Below are 21,313 nucleotides of genomic sequence, written 5' to 3' on the forward strand. Positions count from 1 at the left end.
TATTGGTTTCAGAAGTGGGTGTGGCAAAATGGCTTGATAGCGCCACCTATAAAATTTCAGCGACGTGCCTCTTGAGCTATGTTGCACATACGTGTACGTAATACGGTAACATATAACACATGTAACACACCAATACCTACAAAAAGTCCTTGACAGGAAGTCTGGTTTTTTTTTTATTTTCTCTGCAATTTTTTTATTTGGCATTGTATTTAAACTAACTCCTCTTAGAGATTTAAAGAGATAAACATTAAATTTGGTCAGTGTAATCTAAAGCCCTTTGTGACATTAAATTGCGAAGATCTTGAGTTTTCGTTGAAGGATGTGTCGGAATTCAGTTATAATCATAGCATCACCTGTTAACAACAGGATACGTCTGCTTTGCACTAACTCAAACATACCATTTCCAGTCTGCACCAAACTTCATGTTTTATAGAAGTCCTTGTCTGAAGCCATCTACATGCCAATATCCAGTTAGTGTGAATGTATTTAGTTGATTTTGCATGCGTTATGTCAAGTAGTTTCTGTGACAGAATCTCTGACAGGTGTGTTCTGTGTTTTCTTGATTCTCTGCAGACGAGGGACGACTTCCTCGGACAAGTGGATGTTCCTCTGCACCAGATACCTGTGAGTATTTATCATCATAATATTTTGTATACTCAGAACTCAGTGTGTGTTTTGTTGAAGCTGCTGACCACATTATTGTCTTTAATGTAGGTTAAATGTAGGTGATATTTTTAGAAGGTCCACCTCATATGTCTTCAGAGACGCTCCCATTTTACTAGACATCGTAAAATAAACCTTCTGGTTTTAGAGCTGCTCAGTTGCACTTCATAATTAGTCACTGTGAAAATTAAACTCTCTCTATATATACTTATGTGTGTGTGTGTTTGTGTACGTGTTGGTTGGCTGAGTGATCATAAACATTGAGACTCAAAAATATCCCTGATACTTGACTCTTTACCTTGTAGACTATTTTCAGCAGTGGTTATTTCTAATGAATAATGTTTATTTTGAAATTTAATTGAATTGTCTTGGAGGCAGAAGAAATCAGCCACAAAAAATAACAATAATAAATGCGAATGTAATGCATATAATAACATAAATATAGAAATATATAAAAATATATAAATAAATATAAAAGTAAATATAAATGTTTATTTAGCAAAAAAATAGCAAAATTAAGGCATATGTATGTATGTATGTATGTATGTATATATGCATGTATGTTTGTTTGTATGTGTATGTGTGTGCATGTTTGTGTGTTAATTTTGTTTATAAATGTGACATTAATAATAATAATAAAAATGATCACATATATATTAATATCCTACATAAATATAACTTTATATATATATATATATATATATTAGGTTAGGATGGATTTTTAGAGGCCTCATTTTATTTTTCAGCAGGGTTTTATTTTAGTATTTTATTTTATTTTTTAATATTCTGTTATTTTAGGTTGACATGGACTTAGATACCTTAATTTATTTTTTATTTTATTTTATTTTATTTTAATTACCATTCTGCTTTTTTAGGTTAGCATGGATTTTAAAGACCTCATTTTATTTTTCAGCAGTGTTTTATTTTATTATTATTTATTATTATTTTATTTTATTTAGACAATTTTTTTGAGGCGGAAGAAATCAGCAAATAATAATAATAATAATAATAATAATAATAAATTCTAAATTAATGCAAATAAATATCAACAAATATTACGTAATATATAATAATACATAATATGTTTATATATATATATATATATTATATATATATATATATATATATATAATTTAGTTACAAATTTTTTAAATCTTTTTTTATATCCACAGACAGAAAATCCCAACAATGAAAGGCCGTACACTTTCAAGGACTTCCTGTTGCATCCGAGAAGGTTAGTTGGAGATTTATTTGCAGTTTTACTGCAGTTTTTACTGCCTGGATACCTGCATGCTTTATTTCCAAGCATGACAGTCACTGACTTAATTCTGTTGTCATTGTGAAAAGCCCTTTGACCTGCTATGACATCATGTATCTGTGAACTGTTTTCATTTCAAACATGTACATGTCAACACTTCTGATACACTTCAGTGCAGTTTTATGTTTAAAACGATGTTTTTTCTTGTAATTTGATGTGTGTTTTTTGTTGATGTGTTTGTTTAACTGTTTCGATACAGTCATAAGTCGAGGGTGAAAGGTCATCTGCGACTGAAGATGACGTACATGCCCAAAAACAACGACACGGAGGATGACCCGGCTGAACAGAACGAGAATCTGGATGTAAGGATAATGCATACAAACACTAGCTTTGGTGACAAACACAAACTTTTAATTCTAGAATCCTATAATTTTCAATAAATGAACTAGAAAGAGTTAAAGTTGCAGTACGGTGCATAATATATTAGTGAATAAGAGCTGAAGGACGTTGCATGTCGTGTTCAGCATTGACTATATTCACAATACGACGCAGATGTATGTATATAGTACATTGATGATTTCTTATCCCGTTTATGAGAAGCACCTTTACTGATGTAGTTTGCAGCAAGTATTTGTGATGGATCGAAAGACATGAAAATGCTTTATATTCCTCCATGTCTGCTTTCTTTTGTGGCCTGTCCTTGAATGAAAAATCCTTTGTTTCTTTAAACACAATTCTGCCTGATTCACAAAGCTTTTCAGATATGTTCTAACCTTGCACTTGGGTTTATTTCTGAACAGAATGACAGATAGACAGACTTTATATGTCCTTAAAGAGAAAATCAGGAATTATTATTGTCGTTTCATACTGTTGTTGAATTTAATATGAACGAAGTTTACTTATACAAACATCATTATTACTATTGTTAAATTTGTTTGTAGTACATCAGATATATATTATTTTATTTTATTATTTTATTTTAATTTTCTGTTATTTTAGGTTGACATGGACCTCAGATGCCTTAATTTATTTATTCATTACCTATTTTATTTTATTTCTGCTGTTTTAGGTTGGCATGGATTTCAAATGCCTCATTTTATTTTTCAGCAGTGTTTTTATTTTTTATTTTATTTTATTTTATTTTTAAAAATACATTATTTTAGGATATGGACCTCAGATACCTTAATTTATTTATCATCAGCTTTTTATTTTATTTTATTTATTATTTCATTTTATTTCTGCATTTTAAGTTGGCATTTTTCAGCAGTGTTTTATTTAATTATTTTATTTTGCTTTGTTTTACTGTTAATATTCTATTATTTAAAGTTGACGGACCTCAGATGTCCTAATTTATTTATTCATCACCTTTTTTATTTTATTTTCTTTCTGCTTTTTAGGTTGGCATGGATTTCAAAGGCCTTATTTATTTATTTTATTTTATATTATTTTATTTTCAACCAGGTTTTTATTTTATTTTAGCTCAGCTACTTCTCATGGAAACATTTCTTATTTTCATGTAGTTTAATTTGATGTGCTAATTCAATTAAACTAAAACTGAAATAAAAAAAAAAAGTAATTGAAGCTGTATAGACCTATTAAAAAATATTAAATCTTTCACAAAAATTAAAGAGAATATAAAAAAAATACTTCACAGTATTATTATCTCATTGATACGATTCAATGTGTGTTCTGTCACGGCCCATGCATGTGCATTTATTCATTTTTTTTAAATAGCATCGCGTGTTATCGGGTTTCCAAACAAAGGAAACAAAGCATTCAGCAAACTAATGACATTTGTTTTGTGCATAAACAAATGTGTTATATTTATACACAATAACTTTAATATAGAACCAGCAGAGTCACTGTGTACTTTTCCAGTCGCTCTCATTGTACGAGTGCCGTGTTGACGCTGGTGTCGGCTTCAGGGCTCTCGTTGTATGAGAAATACAGGTGAGATTTCAGACATCCAAAACTTGCTCAGAAGTGCTGCCAAAGTGAGATTAAATACAGCTTAATCGTTCCAGAATTCAAAGTCCTCCTCACGCCGGTCCGGGTTGCTCCAAAGGACTTGTTACGTGAAATTTGTGTACTGCAAAGTCACTTTGTTAGCAGCCACTGAGCTACTTTTCATGCAAAGTACTAGTACCGATTAAACAAACAAACATGATTTTCCTGTAAAATTGCATGCAGGGAGAGCAACAGCCCAGTGTTTTAATACTCTGCACATTTCTGTCCTGTAGCCTGGTTGGGAGTTTTTGGAGCCTCATGAATTATGCAGTCCTCACCATCCTCACCAGCTGCCCGCGCTGCCCCCTGGCTGGGAGGAGAGGCAGGACAACCTGGGACGAACCTACTATGTGAACCATGAGAGCAGGACCACCCAGTGGCACAGACCCACCATACAGTAATTATCACCTACTTTCAACAAACACACACAGCATCAACACACATTACAAATATGCATACACAAAACCAACAATGTACTCAAGACCAGTGTGCCATGTAAATATTTGCATTTATCTTTTACATTCATTCCATTTGGCACATGGCTTTATTCAAAGTGACATGACTTTCTTTTTAAATCGAAGGATCTGTTTTAGTTTCTATTTGTCATTTAATGTAGTTTATTTATTTACTTTTTTCTATTTTTCACTTTCTTGTGAATATAGTCTAGGCCTGCATGGTGCTAAATTATAAATAATATATACATTTTATAAATGATCAGTCAATGTTTCCTCATGTTTGACCATCTGAATTACAGTCATTAAGAATTTAACTTTTAAAAGGTCAGTATTTTATTTAGTTTTATTTTATTATTTAGCTTCGTTTTATTTAGTTTTGTTTTGCTTATTTTTCTTAAATTTAATTTAGTTTTTTTAGATTTGTTTTATCTTTGTTTTTAGTATTTTATTTGTTTCATTTTATTTGATTACCTTATTATTGTATTGCTGCTTTCTTAGGTTGGCATACATTTCAAAGGCCTCATTTTATTTCTCAGCAGTGTTTTATTTAATTATTTTATTTTGCTTTAATTTATTTTTAATATTCTATTATTCACGGTTGGCATAGACCTCAGATGCCTTAATTTATTTATTTATCACCTTTTTTTATTTTATTTCTGCTTTTTTAGGTTGGCATGGATTTCATAGGCCTCATTTAATTTTTCAGCAATGTTTTATTATTTTATTTTATTTTTAAAAAATCCAATTGCTTTAGGATATGGACCTCAGATACCTTAATTTATGTATCATCAGCTTTTTATTATTTTATTTTATTTTTGGTATTTTATCTTGTTATTTTATTTTATTTCTGATTTTTTTAAGTTGATATGGATTTCAAAGGCCTCATTTTATTTCTTAGAAGTGTTTTGTTTTATTATTTTATTTTATTTTTTAATATTCTATTATTTTAGGTTGATATGGACCTCAGATGCAGAATTCTTTTATTATCACCTTTTTTATTTTATTATATTTTATTATAGTATTTTATTTTATTTTACTGTCTTATTTTATTTTAATTTTCTTTCACTCTGTGTGTATATATATATATATATATATATATATATATATATATATAGTTTGTTTTCAGATTTATTGTGTATTTATTTTATTGATATACTTGATATGTTTTGTATATATTTTATTTATATTCAGTTTGATTTATTTTTAGTTTTAGGTTTTTTCCCCTTTCATTTTGTACATATAATAAAAAAAAATCAAATGGATTTTAAGGAAACAATCAGCAGGTCATTACTCCTTATACAAAACTCTTCTGTAGTCAATCATCCTGTTATACCAAAGAAAGGCCTCTTATTTCCTTCCTCTGTTCTCTGCTGGTCAGCGGCGCCCTCACCTGCTTTATTTGAGTCTTTCTGGGTCATTTTAAGCACTGAAGTGTGTATTTTGTCCTGATTTACAGGGACAGTCAAAGAGACAATGAACAGAGACAGGATACACACAGCGAGTCCCAGCGGGCGTTCCTCACACGCAGACAAATATCTGAACATGACGAGAACCATGAGCGCCGAGAGTCACCTGAGGTACTCGCACACACATACACGCGCACACACATACACTTATGATTTCTTTGAAACTCCCGGACAAATGACACACTTTCACATCTGTGTGTGTGTGTTTTGCAGAGTTGGGAGATCATAACAGCAGATGAGTCCACGCTTTATAACAGCCACAGCGAACGCTCGCCACCGCCCCCCCACTCCCCAATGGAGTTCACAGGATTCTGCGAGGAGTTCAACAGACTGCAGCCCGGAAACGACAGACGCACGTCCCTCACGGTCAGTCCACACACAATAAGGATACATTAAATTGATCAAAAGTGACTAGAAAGACATTTATAATGTTACAAAGGATTTCTATTTCAAATAAATTTAGTTCTTTTGAACTTTCTATTCATCAGAGGATCCAAAAAAAAAAAAAAAATGTATCTTGGTTTCCACAAAAATATTGGACAGCACAACTGTTTTAACATTTAATAATAATCAGAAATGCTTCTTGAGCAGCAAATCAGCATATTAGAATGATTTCTGAAGGATCATGTGACACTGAAGACTGGAGTAATGATGCTGAAAATTCAGCTTTGATCACAGGAATAAATTACTTTTTAACAGATATTCACATAGAAAATAGCTATTTTGAATTGTAATAATATTTCACATTTTTACCGTATTATTGATCAAATAAATGCAGAAGAGATTTTGTCCAAAAATACTGAAAAACTTTTGAGTGGTAATACACAGTAGGATTTTTCATGTTTTTTAAAGAAGTCTCTTCTGCTCACCAAGCTTGCATTTATCTGATCCAAAGTACAGCAAAAAATTCTAAAATATTTTTATTATTTAAAATAACTGCTTTCTATTTAAATATATTTAAAAATGTAATTTATTCCTGTGATCAAATCTGAATTTTAAGCATCATTACTCCAGTCTTCAGTGTCACATGATCCTTCAGAAATCATTTTAATATGCTATTTTATTTATTATTATTAGTATTGATATTTAAAACTGTTTTTTTTTTTTTTTTAGGATTATTTAATGAATAGAAAGATCCAAACATCAGCAATTATCTGAAATAAAAAGCTTTTGTAACATTATACACCATACCATTCAAAAGCTTGGAGTAATTTTTAATTTTTTTTATTTAGCAAGGATGCTTTAAATGCATCAAAAGTGATGATTTACAAAAGATTTCTATTTCAGCTAAATGCTGTTCTTCTGAGCTTTCTATTCATATAAGAATCATGAAAAAATTCTACTCCACTGTTTTCAACATAATAATAATAATAATAATAATAATAAATGTTTTTGAGCATCCAATCAGAATATTAGAATGATTTCTGAAGGATCATGTGACTGGAGTAATGATGCTAAAAATCAGCTTAGAAATCACAGGAATAAATTATATTTTAAAATATATTCAAATAGAAATCAGTTATTTTAAATAGTAAAAATATTTAAAAATTTTTGTGCTATTGCTGTAGTTTCAATCAAATAAGTGCAGGCTTGGTGAGCAGAAGAGACTTCTTTAAAAACATTAAAAATCAATGATCTAATGATCTAAAGCAACTCATGTTTTCTAACTTCTTTCAGACATTATGTAAGATCCCAAATTTATACGAGACAACATGTAAGGAATATTCCTTACATTAAACCATCGTCACATTGACTATATACATAAATTATCACAACCTCAAGTGCCTTATTGCCAAGTTTTGTCCTTCCACTAGAATATCTGATATTTAAACCAAGATTAATAGTTGACTTTAATGAGTTCAGTGCAGTGATATACACAGCTTTGTGAATTTTATCAGAACACTGTATTGACCAATCAGCATCCAGAACCAAAAGATTCCATTCTGTAAAATGCAACATGAATATGTTGCAGCTTGATACATTGTAACGTTTAAATCCAGTGTTACAATAACAGTATAAACAGTATGTAACAGAGTGTGTATTGTGTTTTCTTCAGCCGCAGGGTCACGGCAGCCGCAGAGGAAGTGGACAGACCCTCACGGTGGAAGAGCATCCTGTTCACCCCGTGGTAAGAGCATTAAAACATTCATACGTATATCCGTCCTTCCGAGTCCAGACCGAGCGCTCGCCACACGCTCTAGTTTCAGCAGAATGTGGAGTGTTTTTCTCAGTCTCTCAGCACATGATGTGTAATCTTAGCTGCCCCAGATTTCCCAGCATGCCCTGAACCTCGCAATACATCACCTCAGCTGCAGCTCCGCTCACATCTGCTCCCAGAGGACGCTGTGTTTGAGAGCCGAACTGCTAACTGATGGCTATTTATGAACCAAACGGACAATCTGTAATGGATTGTTTCCGTTTTTTTGCTCGCCTCATTTCACCCCTCTCTGCATTTTTGTTTCGTTACTCACTTTGTCGTTTTCTGTTCTTCCCTCTAGTTACTACCAACGTCTGCCGGGCTGCCTCCGGGATGGGAGGAAAAGCAGGACAGTAAAGGGAGAATTTATTACGTCAATCACAACAGCAGGACGACAACCTGGACACGACCGCTCATTCAGGTATGTCTTGTTCCTGTTTGAACAAATTTCGCTCTAGTGTAAGCTCTATTAACAGCATTTGGGGTAGCGCTGCACGGATTGAGGAAAGTATCTAAAAACTTTTTTTTCTGATTATATCACAAATTGTATTATAGAATGTGATTATTTTTATTTATTTATTTAAGAATATTTAACTATACTTACTGTATTACTTATAAAGCTTGTTTTTGAGCTGCACAATATAATAATAGTAATAACAAAAACATTTATTTGTTTTAATTTATTTTATTTATTAAATATATAATATATAATAATAAACTGTATAATAATAATAATAATAATAATAATAACTATTATTATTATTATTATTATTATTATTATTAAAAAGCACAAAAAACAAGAAAACAAGCACGGCAAACCATTATCTTTATAATAATAATAATAGTAATAATAATAACAATAATAATAATTAGTAGTAGTAGTAGTAGTATCATCATTAATTTTTATTGTTATTATTATTATTATTTGATCATACTGATATATAAACCATACATTTTTTTTTTTACCAAACTGTAAAAAAAGCACAAAAAACTATTATTATTATTATTATTAAAAAGCACAAAAAACAAGAAAACAAGCACAGCAAACCTGTATTTTTATAATAATAGTAATAACAACAACAAAAACAATAATAATAATAATAATAATAATAATAATTATTATTATTATTATTATTATTATTTAATTATGCAGATATATACACCATAACATTTTTTGACCAAATTGTAAAAAAAAAAAAAAAAACACACAAAAAAAAACAAGAAAACAAGCACAGTAATCCTGTATCTTTATTATTATTATTATTATTATTATTATTATTATTATTATTATTTTTACTATTACTGCTACTACTAAATTATGATTTTTACTTAATTAATGTTACTACTGTAATAATATAAAAGAAAAGAAAATTCAGTATATAAGAAAAAATATTAATAATAATAATTTTTTATATTGTTAGTATTTTTTTATTCTTAGTATTATTAATATTAATACTACAAACTTATTTATTAATTAATTAATGATTTTTAATTAATTAATGCTACTATTATAAAATAAAATAAAATTGAGTATATTTAAAAAATAAATAAATAATAATAATAATAATAATAATACTATTTTATTTTGCAGTCCAACTGTTTGTGGTTTGCCTAATTTAATTTTTTAAACATTAAATTATTGTGCTGTCCTAATTTGTGGTGTAATGCAGCTAAATATTTCTCCAACTCATCCCTCAGTTTCCCCGACCTTTGACCTCTGTATTTCAGCTCATACAGCCGCCCTCTGAGGCCTCCTCCTCCTCCGCGGCAGCAGCGGTGGCGGGCGGTGCGATGTCTCTCTCCCAGAATCCCACGGGCTACGCTCCACCCCTGCTCTCCCCGGATGTGTCTCCGCAACATGCACACGCTCACACGCCGGAGCACGTGGGCATGATGCCAGCCGGCTGGGAGGTGCGCAGCGCTCCAAACGGACGGCCCTTCTTCATAGACCACAACACTAAGACCACCACATGGGTAAGACGGACGCGAACAACAGGACATGATACTAATACCACGGTATTTGACTATAATAAAGCAGTTGTTTTGCTTTTCCTGTGCATGATTTGATTGCACCATTGTTCACGCTGAAATATACTTCCTGTGTTTGCCATCCTGTTCCCTGTTCCGTCACAGGACGACCCTCGGCTGAAGGTTCCCGTGCAGATGAGGAGGAGAGTCTCCCTCGACCCCACTGACCTCGGCCCACTGCCGGTAAGACGGATGATGTCATCACTGATGTCATCGTAATCAGAGGATGAGGTCATGTTTTTAATATTTAATATGTGTGTGTGTTGTCTCTTATAGCCTGGTTGGGAAGAGCGAGTACATAGTGATGGCAGAATCTTCTACATCGATCACAGTAAGTGGCACAATTATAACCATGGCGTTTTTTTATTTATTTTTATCTTTAAATTTTATATATTTTTACAAACATTTTGTATTGTTTATATTTGTTTTATGTATAATTAAATTTTTTACTAATTGTTATTTATTTATTTAAAATAATATTTATTAATTATTATATTTATGTATACTATATTTATTATATTTATTAATATTTTTGTATGTATTATATTTAGTTATTTACATTTTTATATAATATTTTTACATTTTTATTAATAGTTTTCATTTATTTATTTATAATCTTTTTGTTTTATTTGTACTTATTTATTTTTTGTTTTGCTTTTTTAGACACAAAAAACACGCAGTGGGAGGATCCAAGACTACAGAATTCAGCCATCACTGGTCCAGTAAGTGGTTTTCTGTTTCTGTTAGAGGTCCTGTACGGTCAGGCATTGAAGACCGAGTCGGCAGAAACGGCCACTAATGGATCATATTGAGAGAGACTGCTGAAACGCACAATGATCTTTGCCGTATCTTGTTTCTAAAAGTATTCTGAGACTGAAACCCTGTACATTTCTTCCCATTCGTTTCCTGTAAGGGGTTTGTGATTGTCATGAGGGGAGGGGAGGTTATATTTGTCCAGAGTTGAATGATCTCTGTCGGGTCAGGATCGCTCAGCATCTGAGCAGATAAGAGCTCGTGGGTTATTGGCGAACTGATTGTGTTCTGCTTCATTTCAGGCCGTGCCTTACTCCAGAGACTATAAACAGAAGTATGAGTACTTCCGCAAGAAACTCAAGAAACCAGTACGTCACTCTTCTTTTTAGGCTTTTTGTTTTTTCCTGTTTTATTCAGAGCAGCGATTTGATTTGATTTGATTTTCACCCCCCATAAATGTTGAATTTTACATGTCATTATGACTATTTAATAATAATAATAATAATAATAATAATAATAATAGTAATAATAATAATAATTATTATTATTACTACAACTACTACTAAATGATTATATTATTATTATTATTACTACATAAAGTTTACAAAAAAACAATTGTTACTATTGTAATATTTCACTGTAAAATAAAGTTTAATTTTTAATAATAATATTATTTTATTTTATTTACTTTTAGCTACAGGTTTGCTGTGCTTGTTTGCACAGTCACACATTTTGCCCCAAAATGTTGAATTTTAAATATCAGTATGACTATTTAGTAATATTATTAATAATAATAATAAAATTATTTATTATTATATAATTATTACGTTATTTTATTTAATTTTTAAAATTATATTATTGATATTATTATTACTACTACATAAAATATACAAAATAAGAAACTGTTATTATTGTAATATTCCACTGTAAAATAAAGTTTAATTTTTTAATAATTATTTTCTTATTTTATTTTATTTTATTTTTAGCTACAGGATTGCTTGTTTGTATGGCCACACGTTTTGCCCAAAATGTTGAATTTTATGTATTGGTATGACTATTTCATAATAACAACAATAATAATAATAATAATAATTATTATTATTATTATTATTATTATTATTTAATATTTTAAATTGTTTAATCATTTTTAATAACACTAATATTAATAGTATAATTATTTTATTTTATTTATATGTCTTTCCTAAACCATACAGTTATCACAATGAATGTAATGAATTAGTGAACTAGTTTAATTGTGAATGTTTATTAAATATCCGCAGACCATCCTAAAGCAGTTATCATTTTTCAGTAATTGAAATCATGACTTTAAAGGCAACATTACATTTAAAAATGACCCTATTTCTGCTCTTAATAAACATTGCTGGTCTTGTTGTGCCTAATTCATCAGTGCACATTATTTTAAAGACATAAATTGGTGGTTTTTATCATCTTTTGTAAAAACGTTCTTGCCTCTGAATCAGCTATTCTTCTTTGTGGGCTGTGAAAAATTACATTAACTTATAATTTTAGCACCTAACATGTTTGATCCAGTCAAATCCTAATGGATAAGTGACTATAAAATCAAAAATAATCTTTTCTCTGGTCTCCAGTCTGACATCCCGAACCGCTTTGAGCTGAATGTGAGACGTAACGCTGTTCTGGAGGACTCGTACCTGCGCATTCTGTCCGTCAAACGCTCGGACCTGCTGAAGGCCCGCCTCTGGGTGGAGTTTGAGGGCGAGAAGGGGCTGGACTATGGGGGCGTGGCCAGGGAATGGTTCTTCCTGATCTCCAAGGAAATGTTCAACCCGTATTATGGGCTGTTTGAGTATTCTGCCACGTGAGTGATTTACCTTCAGTCAAATCGTTTTTAAAAACACTCTTGGCTAAAATCTTTTAGAAAATATATTTAAATTCGTATTGCATGTGTTGCAGGGATAACTACACTCTACAGATCAACCCCAACTCAGGTCTGTGTAATGAGGATCACCTGTCCTATTTTAAGTTCATCGGCCGGGTGGCTGGAATGGCCGTTTATCACGGGAAGCTGTTGGACGGTGAGTAACCTGTCAAGACCAATATAAATACCCACAACTCATGTTCACAGTATTCGACTTGGCTCCGGATGCATACACTGCATGCAGGCAGACTGATTTTCAAAAGACAGCTAATGTCTAAATGTACCAACACTGAGATTTCAGTCAGCATTTACTCACCCTCATGTTGCTCTTAAATGATTTTGTTGTTTTTGTCTGCACAGCTTTCTTCATCCGGCCCTTCTACAAGATGATGCTGCAGAAGCCAATCACGTTACAGGATATGGAGTCAGTGGTGAGTGACAGGCACATCTCAACCAATCAGCATCAGTTCTGAATTCTACTGTTGTGTAGGTTGTAGAAGTGCATTACAACAACATAGCTGCTCTTATTTATTTTATATATATATATTTCTAATATTTTTATATTATTTTGGTGTATTTTTATATAACCTGTATATATACTCTATTTTACACATTTTAATGTTTTTTTTAAATAAGTCTTCTGCTCTTCAAACCTGCATTTATTTGATCCAAAGTACAGCAATAAAAAACAGTAATACTGAAAAATATTTTTACTGTTTAAAATATTTTTTTCTATTTGAATATATTGTAAAATGTAATTTATTCCTGTGATCAAAGCTACATTTTCAGCATCATTACACCAGTCTTCAGTGTCACATGATCCTTCAGAAATCATTCTAATATGCTGATTTGCTGCTCAACAAACATTTCTGATTATTACCAGTGTTGAAAACAGTTGAGTAATTTTTTTTAGGATTCTTTGATGAATAGAAAGATCCAAAGATCAACATCTATATGAAATAAAAAGCTTTTGTAACATTATACACTATACCATTAATACCATTCAAAGCTTGGAGTTAGTGTATATATATATTTTTATATAATTTTTTTAAAGAAATTATAGAAATTAATACTTTTATTTAGCAAGGATGCTTAGAATTGATCAAAAGTGATAAAGACATTTATCATAGTTTTTTATTTTACATAAATGCTGTTCTTCTGAGCTTTCTATTCTATATCAAAGAAACTTAAAAAATTCTACTCAGCTGTTTTCAACATAATAATAATAATAATAAATGTTTTTGAGCAGCAAATCAGAATATTACAATGATTTCTTAAAGATCATGTGACTGAAGTAATGATGCTAAAAATCCAGCTTTGAAATCACAGGAATAAATTAAATTTTAAAATATAAATAAAAAGAAAACAGTAATTTTAAATAGTGAATATATTTTAAAATTATACTGTTTTTGCTGTACTTTGGATCAAATAAATGCAGCCTTGGTGAGCAGAAAAGTCTTCTTTAAAAAATAATGTAGTTAGAAAATATGTATATATAATGTATACGTACAGAGGTTTGCTTCTACCCCTTCCTAAAATTTAGTAGTTGTAAAATTTAGTAGTTCAGTAGGTTGTAGAAGTGTGGAACAACCTATATATATATATATATATATATATATATATATATATATATATAATAATAATTATTATTATTATTATTATTTATTTATTTATTTATTTATTTATTTTATTTTACATTATTTTTGTGTGAGATTATTTATATAAATATATAACTTTATTTTTTATTTTTATTTATTTTTGATTTATTTATTTTGTTTTACCTTTTTATATTTGATCATTTTTAATAAATATAGTTTTTTATTTATTAGTTCAGTTATATTTAAACTTCAGGGAATCCCACTGTTAAAAAGACAATTTTCTTTAATAAATAATTTTGTTTTTTATTACACTATATGTACAGCATAGTACTATTTCATTCAAAAAAAATGTCATTGCTTCTGGGTAATAAGTAAGAGGAATAAGTTACATTTTAACGCAGTTGGAGTGTTGTTAACACCCATTATGTGGTTAATGTCCCATGTAGCTTTAGTTTATCGCTCACGCTCAAGTATCAAACACTTGTCAACCTGTTGGTTTGTTCGTATTATTTCAGGACAGCGAGTACTTCAATTCCCTTCGATGGATTTTAGAGAACGACCCCACAGATCTGGACCTCAGGTTCACCATCGACGAGGAGCTCTTTGGACAGGTGGTTAATTTTTCTTTACACTCTGTATGTGTCAAATGTAATCTTTTGAATAATGAACTATTCCTGTAAAAGACATGCAAATAAAGTCCTCAAATCTTCCTAAAGAATTATTTGTGTAGGTAAATGTATTCTGATCTGATCTCTTCCACAGACGCACCAGCATGAGCTGAAACTGGGAGGTGCTGATATTGTAGTCGATGACACCAACAAAAAGGAGTATATTCAGTATGTTTCACCGCCCTCTAGTGGCACGTAGATGTGAATATCAGAGAGACTTTTTTACATGGCTTCTTGTTATATAATACTATCTCCTGTGGTGTTTCTTTGCAGTCTGGTGATGCAGTGGAGGTTTGTAGATCGGATTCAGAGACAGATGACGGCATTCAAGGAGGTACAGACCCTTTTTCAGTCGTTTTGGGTCACTGCCATCCACCGAGAGTCTGACTGACTTGTGTTTTATCTGCAGGGTTTCTATGAGCTGATTCCTCAGGACCTGATCAAGATCTTTGATGAAAACGAGCTGGAGGTGAGAGCATCTGCTTTATGCTGAGTGTAACTTGATTGATCTGAGCTGTCAAACCTCTGCTGACCTCTCTGTGTTCCTCAGCTGCTGATGTGTGGCTTAGGAGACGTGGACGTCAACGACTGGAGAGAAAACACGAAATATAAAAATGGCTACAACCCGAATCATCCCGTCATCATCTGGTTCTGGAAGGTTAGATTTGATTTTTACCACTATTTTGTAATTTAGCAACTTTTCAAGGTTAAACTTCAGTGTTATAAATAGGTCTGGTCGCTTCATCCAATTTTAATCTCGAATACGATTTTGACTAGAGCGATTATGAAAACAGTAGTCGTTTTCGCAGCGGAATTGGCTTTTTTTTTAAATCAATAAATGTATGATTTTTCTAAATTATTTGACTAATTGCGATATAATCATAAGTAATTGTGATCACAGCATTAAACTAAATAATTGTGATTCTGATTTTTGTCATAACGAAGCACTCCTTATTAATTACTACACCACTAAAGATATATATTACAATGATTTTATTTATTTATTAATTTATTTGATTACCAGGATTAGGGGTTGTTTTAGGCTGGGATTTGGAATGATTATAAAAATAAGATAATTGAGATAAAATGGTTGTTGTGCCACATTCAGTTTTACAGTGATGCTCTTAATTTTTTCTTGTTAGAAAACTATATTTATTAATATAACGATATTTATTTTAATCTAATTTATTTGTATTTATTATTTTTGTATTATTTATTTAAATGTATATAAATTATATGTCCTTTATTTAATTTGTTTATTTAATTTTTTACATTTCTTTTTCTTTTTGTTTTTTACTTTCTTTTTGCACTTTTGAACTTTTTCAATTATGCTTGATGTTCATGTTTGATGTTCATGTTCTGTCTATCTATCTGTTTATTATTTATTTATTTTTAGCATGATTAAGTGTTGTTTTTGGTTGGATGATGATGTTGAATTATTTTAAAAATAAGATAATTGAGATAAAATGGTTGTTCTGCCACATTCAGTTTTACAGTGATGCTGCTGTTTTTTTTTTTTTGTTAGAAAACCAGAGATATTTATATTAATCTCATTTATTTGTATTATTTTATTTTATTATTTTTATATTATTTATTTAAATGTATATAAATTATATTAAAAAAAATACATTTTTCTTTTCTTTTATTTTTTTCTCTTTTTATTTTATTTTATTTATTTATGCATGTTTTGATTTGTACTTTTTAACTTTTTTGGTTTTTGGTTGAATTATATTTGATGTTTAGGGATATCCACTGTCAAAAATACATCTAATTTTTTTTTTTCAATAAATACATGATGTTTCTGAAATCTTCGAGTAATCGTAATATAATAATTACCATGATTAAGGGTTGTTCTTGTGCATAGCAAGTACCTAAACCCCCCTTAACCATGGTAAAGTAACTGTAATGCACAGTTTTGTCACTTTAATAAGATGACATTAACTGCATTGTCATTGTACAACTTTTACTTTTATAATTACTAATAATCAGAATGAATTGATTTGACGTAGCGGCTCATTGTTGATTTTATTTCAGACTGTGTTGCTGATGGATGCAGAAAAGCGAATCCGTCTGCTGCAGTTTGTGACGGGAACGTCCCGCGTACCAATGAACGGCTTCGCTGAGCTCTACGGTAAGCCCCGCCCTCATCCCACACTGCTCATTAATATTAATGTTGGTGCTTGCTTCTTCCTTATATGGCTTTTTAGTCTGGCTGATAAAGTGACATTCTGTGTTTCTCTGATTTATCAGGATCCAACGGGCCACAGTTGTTCACCATCGAACAGTGGGGCACGAGGGACAAACTGCCCCGAGCACACACCTGGTGAGAGTTCTCTCTGTCTGTCTACATGTTTCTGTTCGACGGTGTTTTAGTGCCATGTTAAAAAAAAAAATCTAAGATTACATGATTAAAGTCGTAATATTTTGAGAAGAAAGTCGAAATATTACAAGAATAACATTGAAATATTATGAGAATGAAGCCAAAATATTACAGAAATAAAGTAGAAATATTACGAAAATAAAGTTGAAATTACGAGAATAAAGTCAATGTTTTAAGAATAAAGTCGAAATACTATGAGAATAAAGTCTAAATATTCCAAGAATAAATTATGAGAATAAAGTCGAAATTATGAGAATAGACGAAATATTACAAATAAAGTCAAAATTATGAGAATAAAGTTGAAATTGCAAGAATGAAGTCAAAATTATGAGAATAAAATGTAAATATTACAAGAATAAATTATGAGAATAAAGTCGAAATATTTCAAGAATAAAATCAAAATTATGAGACTAAATTCGAGAATAAAGATAAAATTACAAGAATAAAGTTGAAAAGTTTTCGAGAATAAAATGGAAATATTATGAGAATAAAATCCAAATATTACAACAATATAGTTAACATTTTTAATGAGAATAAAGTCGAAATTATGAGAATAGACAAAATATTACAAATAAAGTCAAAATTATGAGAATAAAGTTGAAATTACAAGAATAAAGTTGAAATACTACGAGAATAAAGTCTAAATATTGTGAGAATAAATTATGAGAAGAAAGTCAAAATATTTTGAGAATAAAGTCAAAATTATGAGACTAAAGTCGAAATTCGAGAATAAAGTTGAAAAATTCAGAGAATAAAATGGAAATATTATGAGAATAAAATCCAAATATTACAACAATATATTTTAAATTTTTAATGAGAATAAAGTCAAAATTATGAGAATAAAATCGAAATATTATAAGAATAAAGTTAACATTTTTAATGAGAATAAAGTTAAAATTATGAGAATAAAGTCGAAATTACAAGAACAAAGTTGAAATTACAAGAATGAAGTCAAAATTATGAGAATAAAATTTAAATATTACGAGAATAAAGTTGAAATTACAAGAAAAAGGTCAAAATTTTATGAGAATAAAGTCGAAAATTATGAGAATAAAATTGAAATTACAAGAATAAAGTCAAAATTATGAGAAGAAAATTGAAATATTACGAGAATAAAGTTGAACTTTTATAAGAATAAAGTCTAAATTACAAGAATAAAGTTGAAATATTACGAGAATTAAGTGTAAATATTTTGAAAATGAAGTCGAAATTATGAGAATAAAGTCAAAATGTTTTGGCAATAAAGTCAAAATTATGAATATTAATTTGTAGCAATTACGAGATTAAAGTTATGATATTTTGAGAGTATATTCTAGCCTGTTGCGCATACAAATGTCTCAGCTTTTAAAATCTGTCAGTTTTATAGTGAAACACAAACAATGTGTCTTTACAATAAAGTGTTTTTCACGCTCTTCAACGTGGAGTGCGTGACGATCACCGCATTCACTACAGGTTATTGTCGTAACGTTACGACTTTAATCTCATAATCGTAGATGTTTTTTTCTGTCTCGTTCATGAATCATCCCGTCTGTCTCAATCAGTTTCAACCGGTTGGATCTCCCTCCGTACGAGTCGTTCGAGGAGCTCCGTGAGAAGCTGCACATGGCCATCGAAAACGCTCAGGGCTTTGATGGTGTGGACTAGACTCCGGCTGCCACGGCAACAGCGTAACCATGGCGACGGCATCACGACCGTCACGTGTTTGAAGCGGGCGGCACGCGTGTGCGGCTCTACGGGAAACGAGGACGAGCGGCGAGACGATCCGGCGAACGCAGCGCTGTAAAATCACAAATCTGTATGTTTACAAAATAAGGTTTTGTAATGTACTCCTGCATACGGCTGTATGTTTCTACCTACGAGATTTCTAAACATCTATAGATTTGATCATATCTATGCATTTGAGCATAATTAAGGAATTGTATATTTCTAATATGAGCTTTTAAAGTCACGCGTTATGGATGTGCACTATTTGGCTGATGAGATTTCCCAGAATGCACAATATGAGACCATTCTATTTTTGGCAGTCTGTACAAATAATGTCACTTTCTTGAGTTTTGACGAAACTCGGACGTATCCAGCATCATTATTTTGCTCTTAATCATGATTTTTGTTTACATATTTTCATTTGTTTACAGATCGCCCACTTTTGAAAAGCATATGATTATGAAAATGGTTTTTTGTACTGCTTTTGAAGGTTGAAGCACTTTTCTAAAACCAAGTCTTACTATGTATAGATCACCTCAGTCATGCTGTATTGTGACGAATCATTGCTTTATATCATTTACTAAATGTTTACAGCATAAATATTGCTTAAAGTAAGCACATTTTGTCTCGCGAGAAACGTATCGGACTGTTAAATAACTTTGCCTTCATTTGTGATATAAAACTCTTTGATTCTGTGTGCTGACGGGCAACTTTTAACGAGGAAACACTTTTATCGTCGATACTGTTGTATAATTAGACACTATTATATATATATGAATGTCCACTGCATTTCTACAAAGGTTTTTGGCACTGATGAGAGTGACTTTCAGAATGGCTTTTCTATCGGAGATTTATGAGCAAAAGTGTCTTTCGTTTTAATGTAAACTGTGCTGATTTGAATTGTCACGCCGATCTTTATGGCTGCGTATTTTTGGAAAATTAATAAAATGAAAATGACTCTTCCCATACGTTGTCTTTATTGAGGTTTGTGTAGTCTTTATTTAGTCTTCAAGTGTTGTTAGTAAGCTGTCATAATACATGTTGTTTTAAAGCAACTTTTACAGGAAATGCCCACAGGTGAGCAGACGGAGGCGAATGTGGCACAGAAAATATCCTGAAGATGTCTAAAAAAGGAAACAGACACTCAGCTGGGGAAGCACATCCTCTTTTACAAGGTACATAATTTAATACTTATTATTATTATTATTATTATTATTATTATTATTATTATACAAATGGTATTTATTAACATTTATTTTTATATTTATTTTTAATTGTATTTTTTATAGAATTACATTTTTATCGATTGATTGCTTTTTATTTATTATTATTTTACAAACATTTAAAAAAACATATTTTAATTTTATATTATTAATATTATTAATTATTATTATACAAAGGGTATTTATTAACATTTATTTTAGATTTATTTTATATATTTATTTTATTTTTATGTAATTACATTTTTATTGATTGCTTCTTATTTATTTATTAATTATTATTATTATGATTAATATTATTTTACAAATTTATTTAATAATATTTTTGTTCTATTTTTATTTTATATTATTAAATATTATTATTATTATTATTATTACAACAAAAAATGGTAGTGAGTTATATTTATTTATTTTTATTTATATGTTATTACACATTGTATTGAACAACATTTATTTTTGTTTATTTATTTTGTATTTTTATACAAATAGAATTTATTATCATTATTATTATACAAATTATATTGAATAACATTTTTATATTATTAATAATGTTTTTATACAAATGGTGTTGAGTAACATTTATTTTTATAATTTTTTATTTAAATTGTATTGAACATTTATTTTTTATGTTTGTATTTTATATGCATTATTGTTATTTTATACAAGTTGAATTTTTTTTTTTATTATTGATTGCTTAATTTTTATTTATTACAATTATTATTTTTTATTATTTATTTATTGATAATTTTATAATTATTATTAGACTGCAAATGGTATTGAGTAGGATTTGTTTATTATTTATAATTATACAAATTGTCGAACAACATTTATTTTTATGTTTAATCATATTTGTATTTTATACAAATGAAATGTATTTTATTTATTTATTATTAATATTATTATTATTATACAAATGGTATTGTATAACATCATCATCATTATTATTATTATACAAATTGTATTGCGTAACATTTGTTTATATTTATTTAAAATATATATATATATTTTATTGAACA

The 21,313-nt window shown here is 29.9% G+C and overlaps 1 protein-coding gene across 4 annotated transcripts in view; it reads left to right on the forward strand.

Moving 5' to 3' along the window:
• The window catches only part of nedd4a (NEDD4 E3 ubiquitin protein ligase a), a 41,620-nt gene extending 21,575 nt beyond the window's left edge, over window positions 1-20,045 (forward strand). For 2 of the 4 annotated variants that reach the window (XM_051134449.1, XM_051134447.1), the window contains 24 exons: window positions 574-624; window positions 1,836-1,897; window positions 2,181-2,283; window positions 4,162-4,325; window positions 5,840-5,960; window positions 6,063-6,215; window positions 7,906-7,977; window positions 8,348-8,467; window positions 9,775-10,062; window positions 10,180-10,257; window positions 10,351-10,405; window positions 10,738-10,796; window positions 11,130-11,195; window positions 12,438-12,667; window positions 12,763-12,884; window positions 13,088-13,158; window positions 14,841-14,936; window positions 15,088-15,161; window positions 15,267-15,327; window positions 15,403-15,462; window positions 15,544-15,651; window positions 17,028-17,124; window positions 17,244-17,316; window positions 18,915-20,045. In XM_051134449.1, coding sequence (XP_050990406.1) covers window positions 574-624; window positions 1,836-1,897; window positions 2,181-2,283; window positions 4,162-4,325; window positions 5,840-5,960; window positions 6,063-6,215; window positions 7,906-7,977; window positions 8,348-8,467; window positions 9,775-10,062; window positions 10,180-10,257; window positions 10,351-10,405; window positions 10,738-10,796; window positions 11,130-11,195; window positions 12,438-12,667; window positions 12,763-12,884; window positions 13,088-13,158; window positions 14,841-14,936; window positions 15,088-15,161; window positions 15,267-15,327; window positions 15,403-15,462; window positions 15,544-15,651; window positions 17,028-17,124; window positions 17,244-17,316; window positions 18,915-19,017 — 2,487 coding nt within the window. In that variant the 3' untranslated portion in view covers window positions 19,018-20,045. The remainder of the gene's footprint in view (window positions 1-573; window positions 625-1,835; window positions 1,898-2,180; window positions 2,284-4,161; window positions 4,326-5,839; window positions 5,961-6,062; window positions 6,216-7,905; window positions 7,978-8,347; window positions 8,468-9,774; window positions 10,063-10,179; window positions 10,258-10,350; window positions 10,406-10,737; window positions 10,797-11,129; window positions 11,196-12,437; window positions 12,668-12,762; window positions 12,885-13,087; window positions 13,159-14,840; window positions 14,937-15,087; window positions 15,162-15,266; window positions 15,328-15,402; window positions 15,463-15,543; window positions 15,652-17,027; window positions 17,125-17,243; window positions 17,317-18,914) is intronic. The other 2 variants (XM_051134450.1, XM_051134448.1) reach the window with 1 other exon arrangement.
• The last annotated feature ends 1,268 nt before the right edge of the window (window positions 20,046-21,313 follow it).

Source organism: Labeo rohita, chromosome 18 (assembly GCF_022985175.1).
Source record: "Labeo rohita strain BAU-BD-2019 chromosome 18, IGBB_LRoh.1.0, whole genome shotgun sequence".
NCBI classification, from domain to species: domain Eukaryota; kingdom Metazoa; phylum Chordata; class Actinopteri; order Cypriniformes; family Cyprinidae; genus Labeo; species Labeo rohita.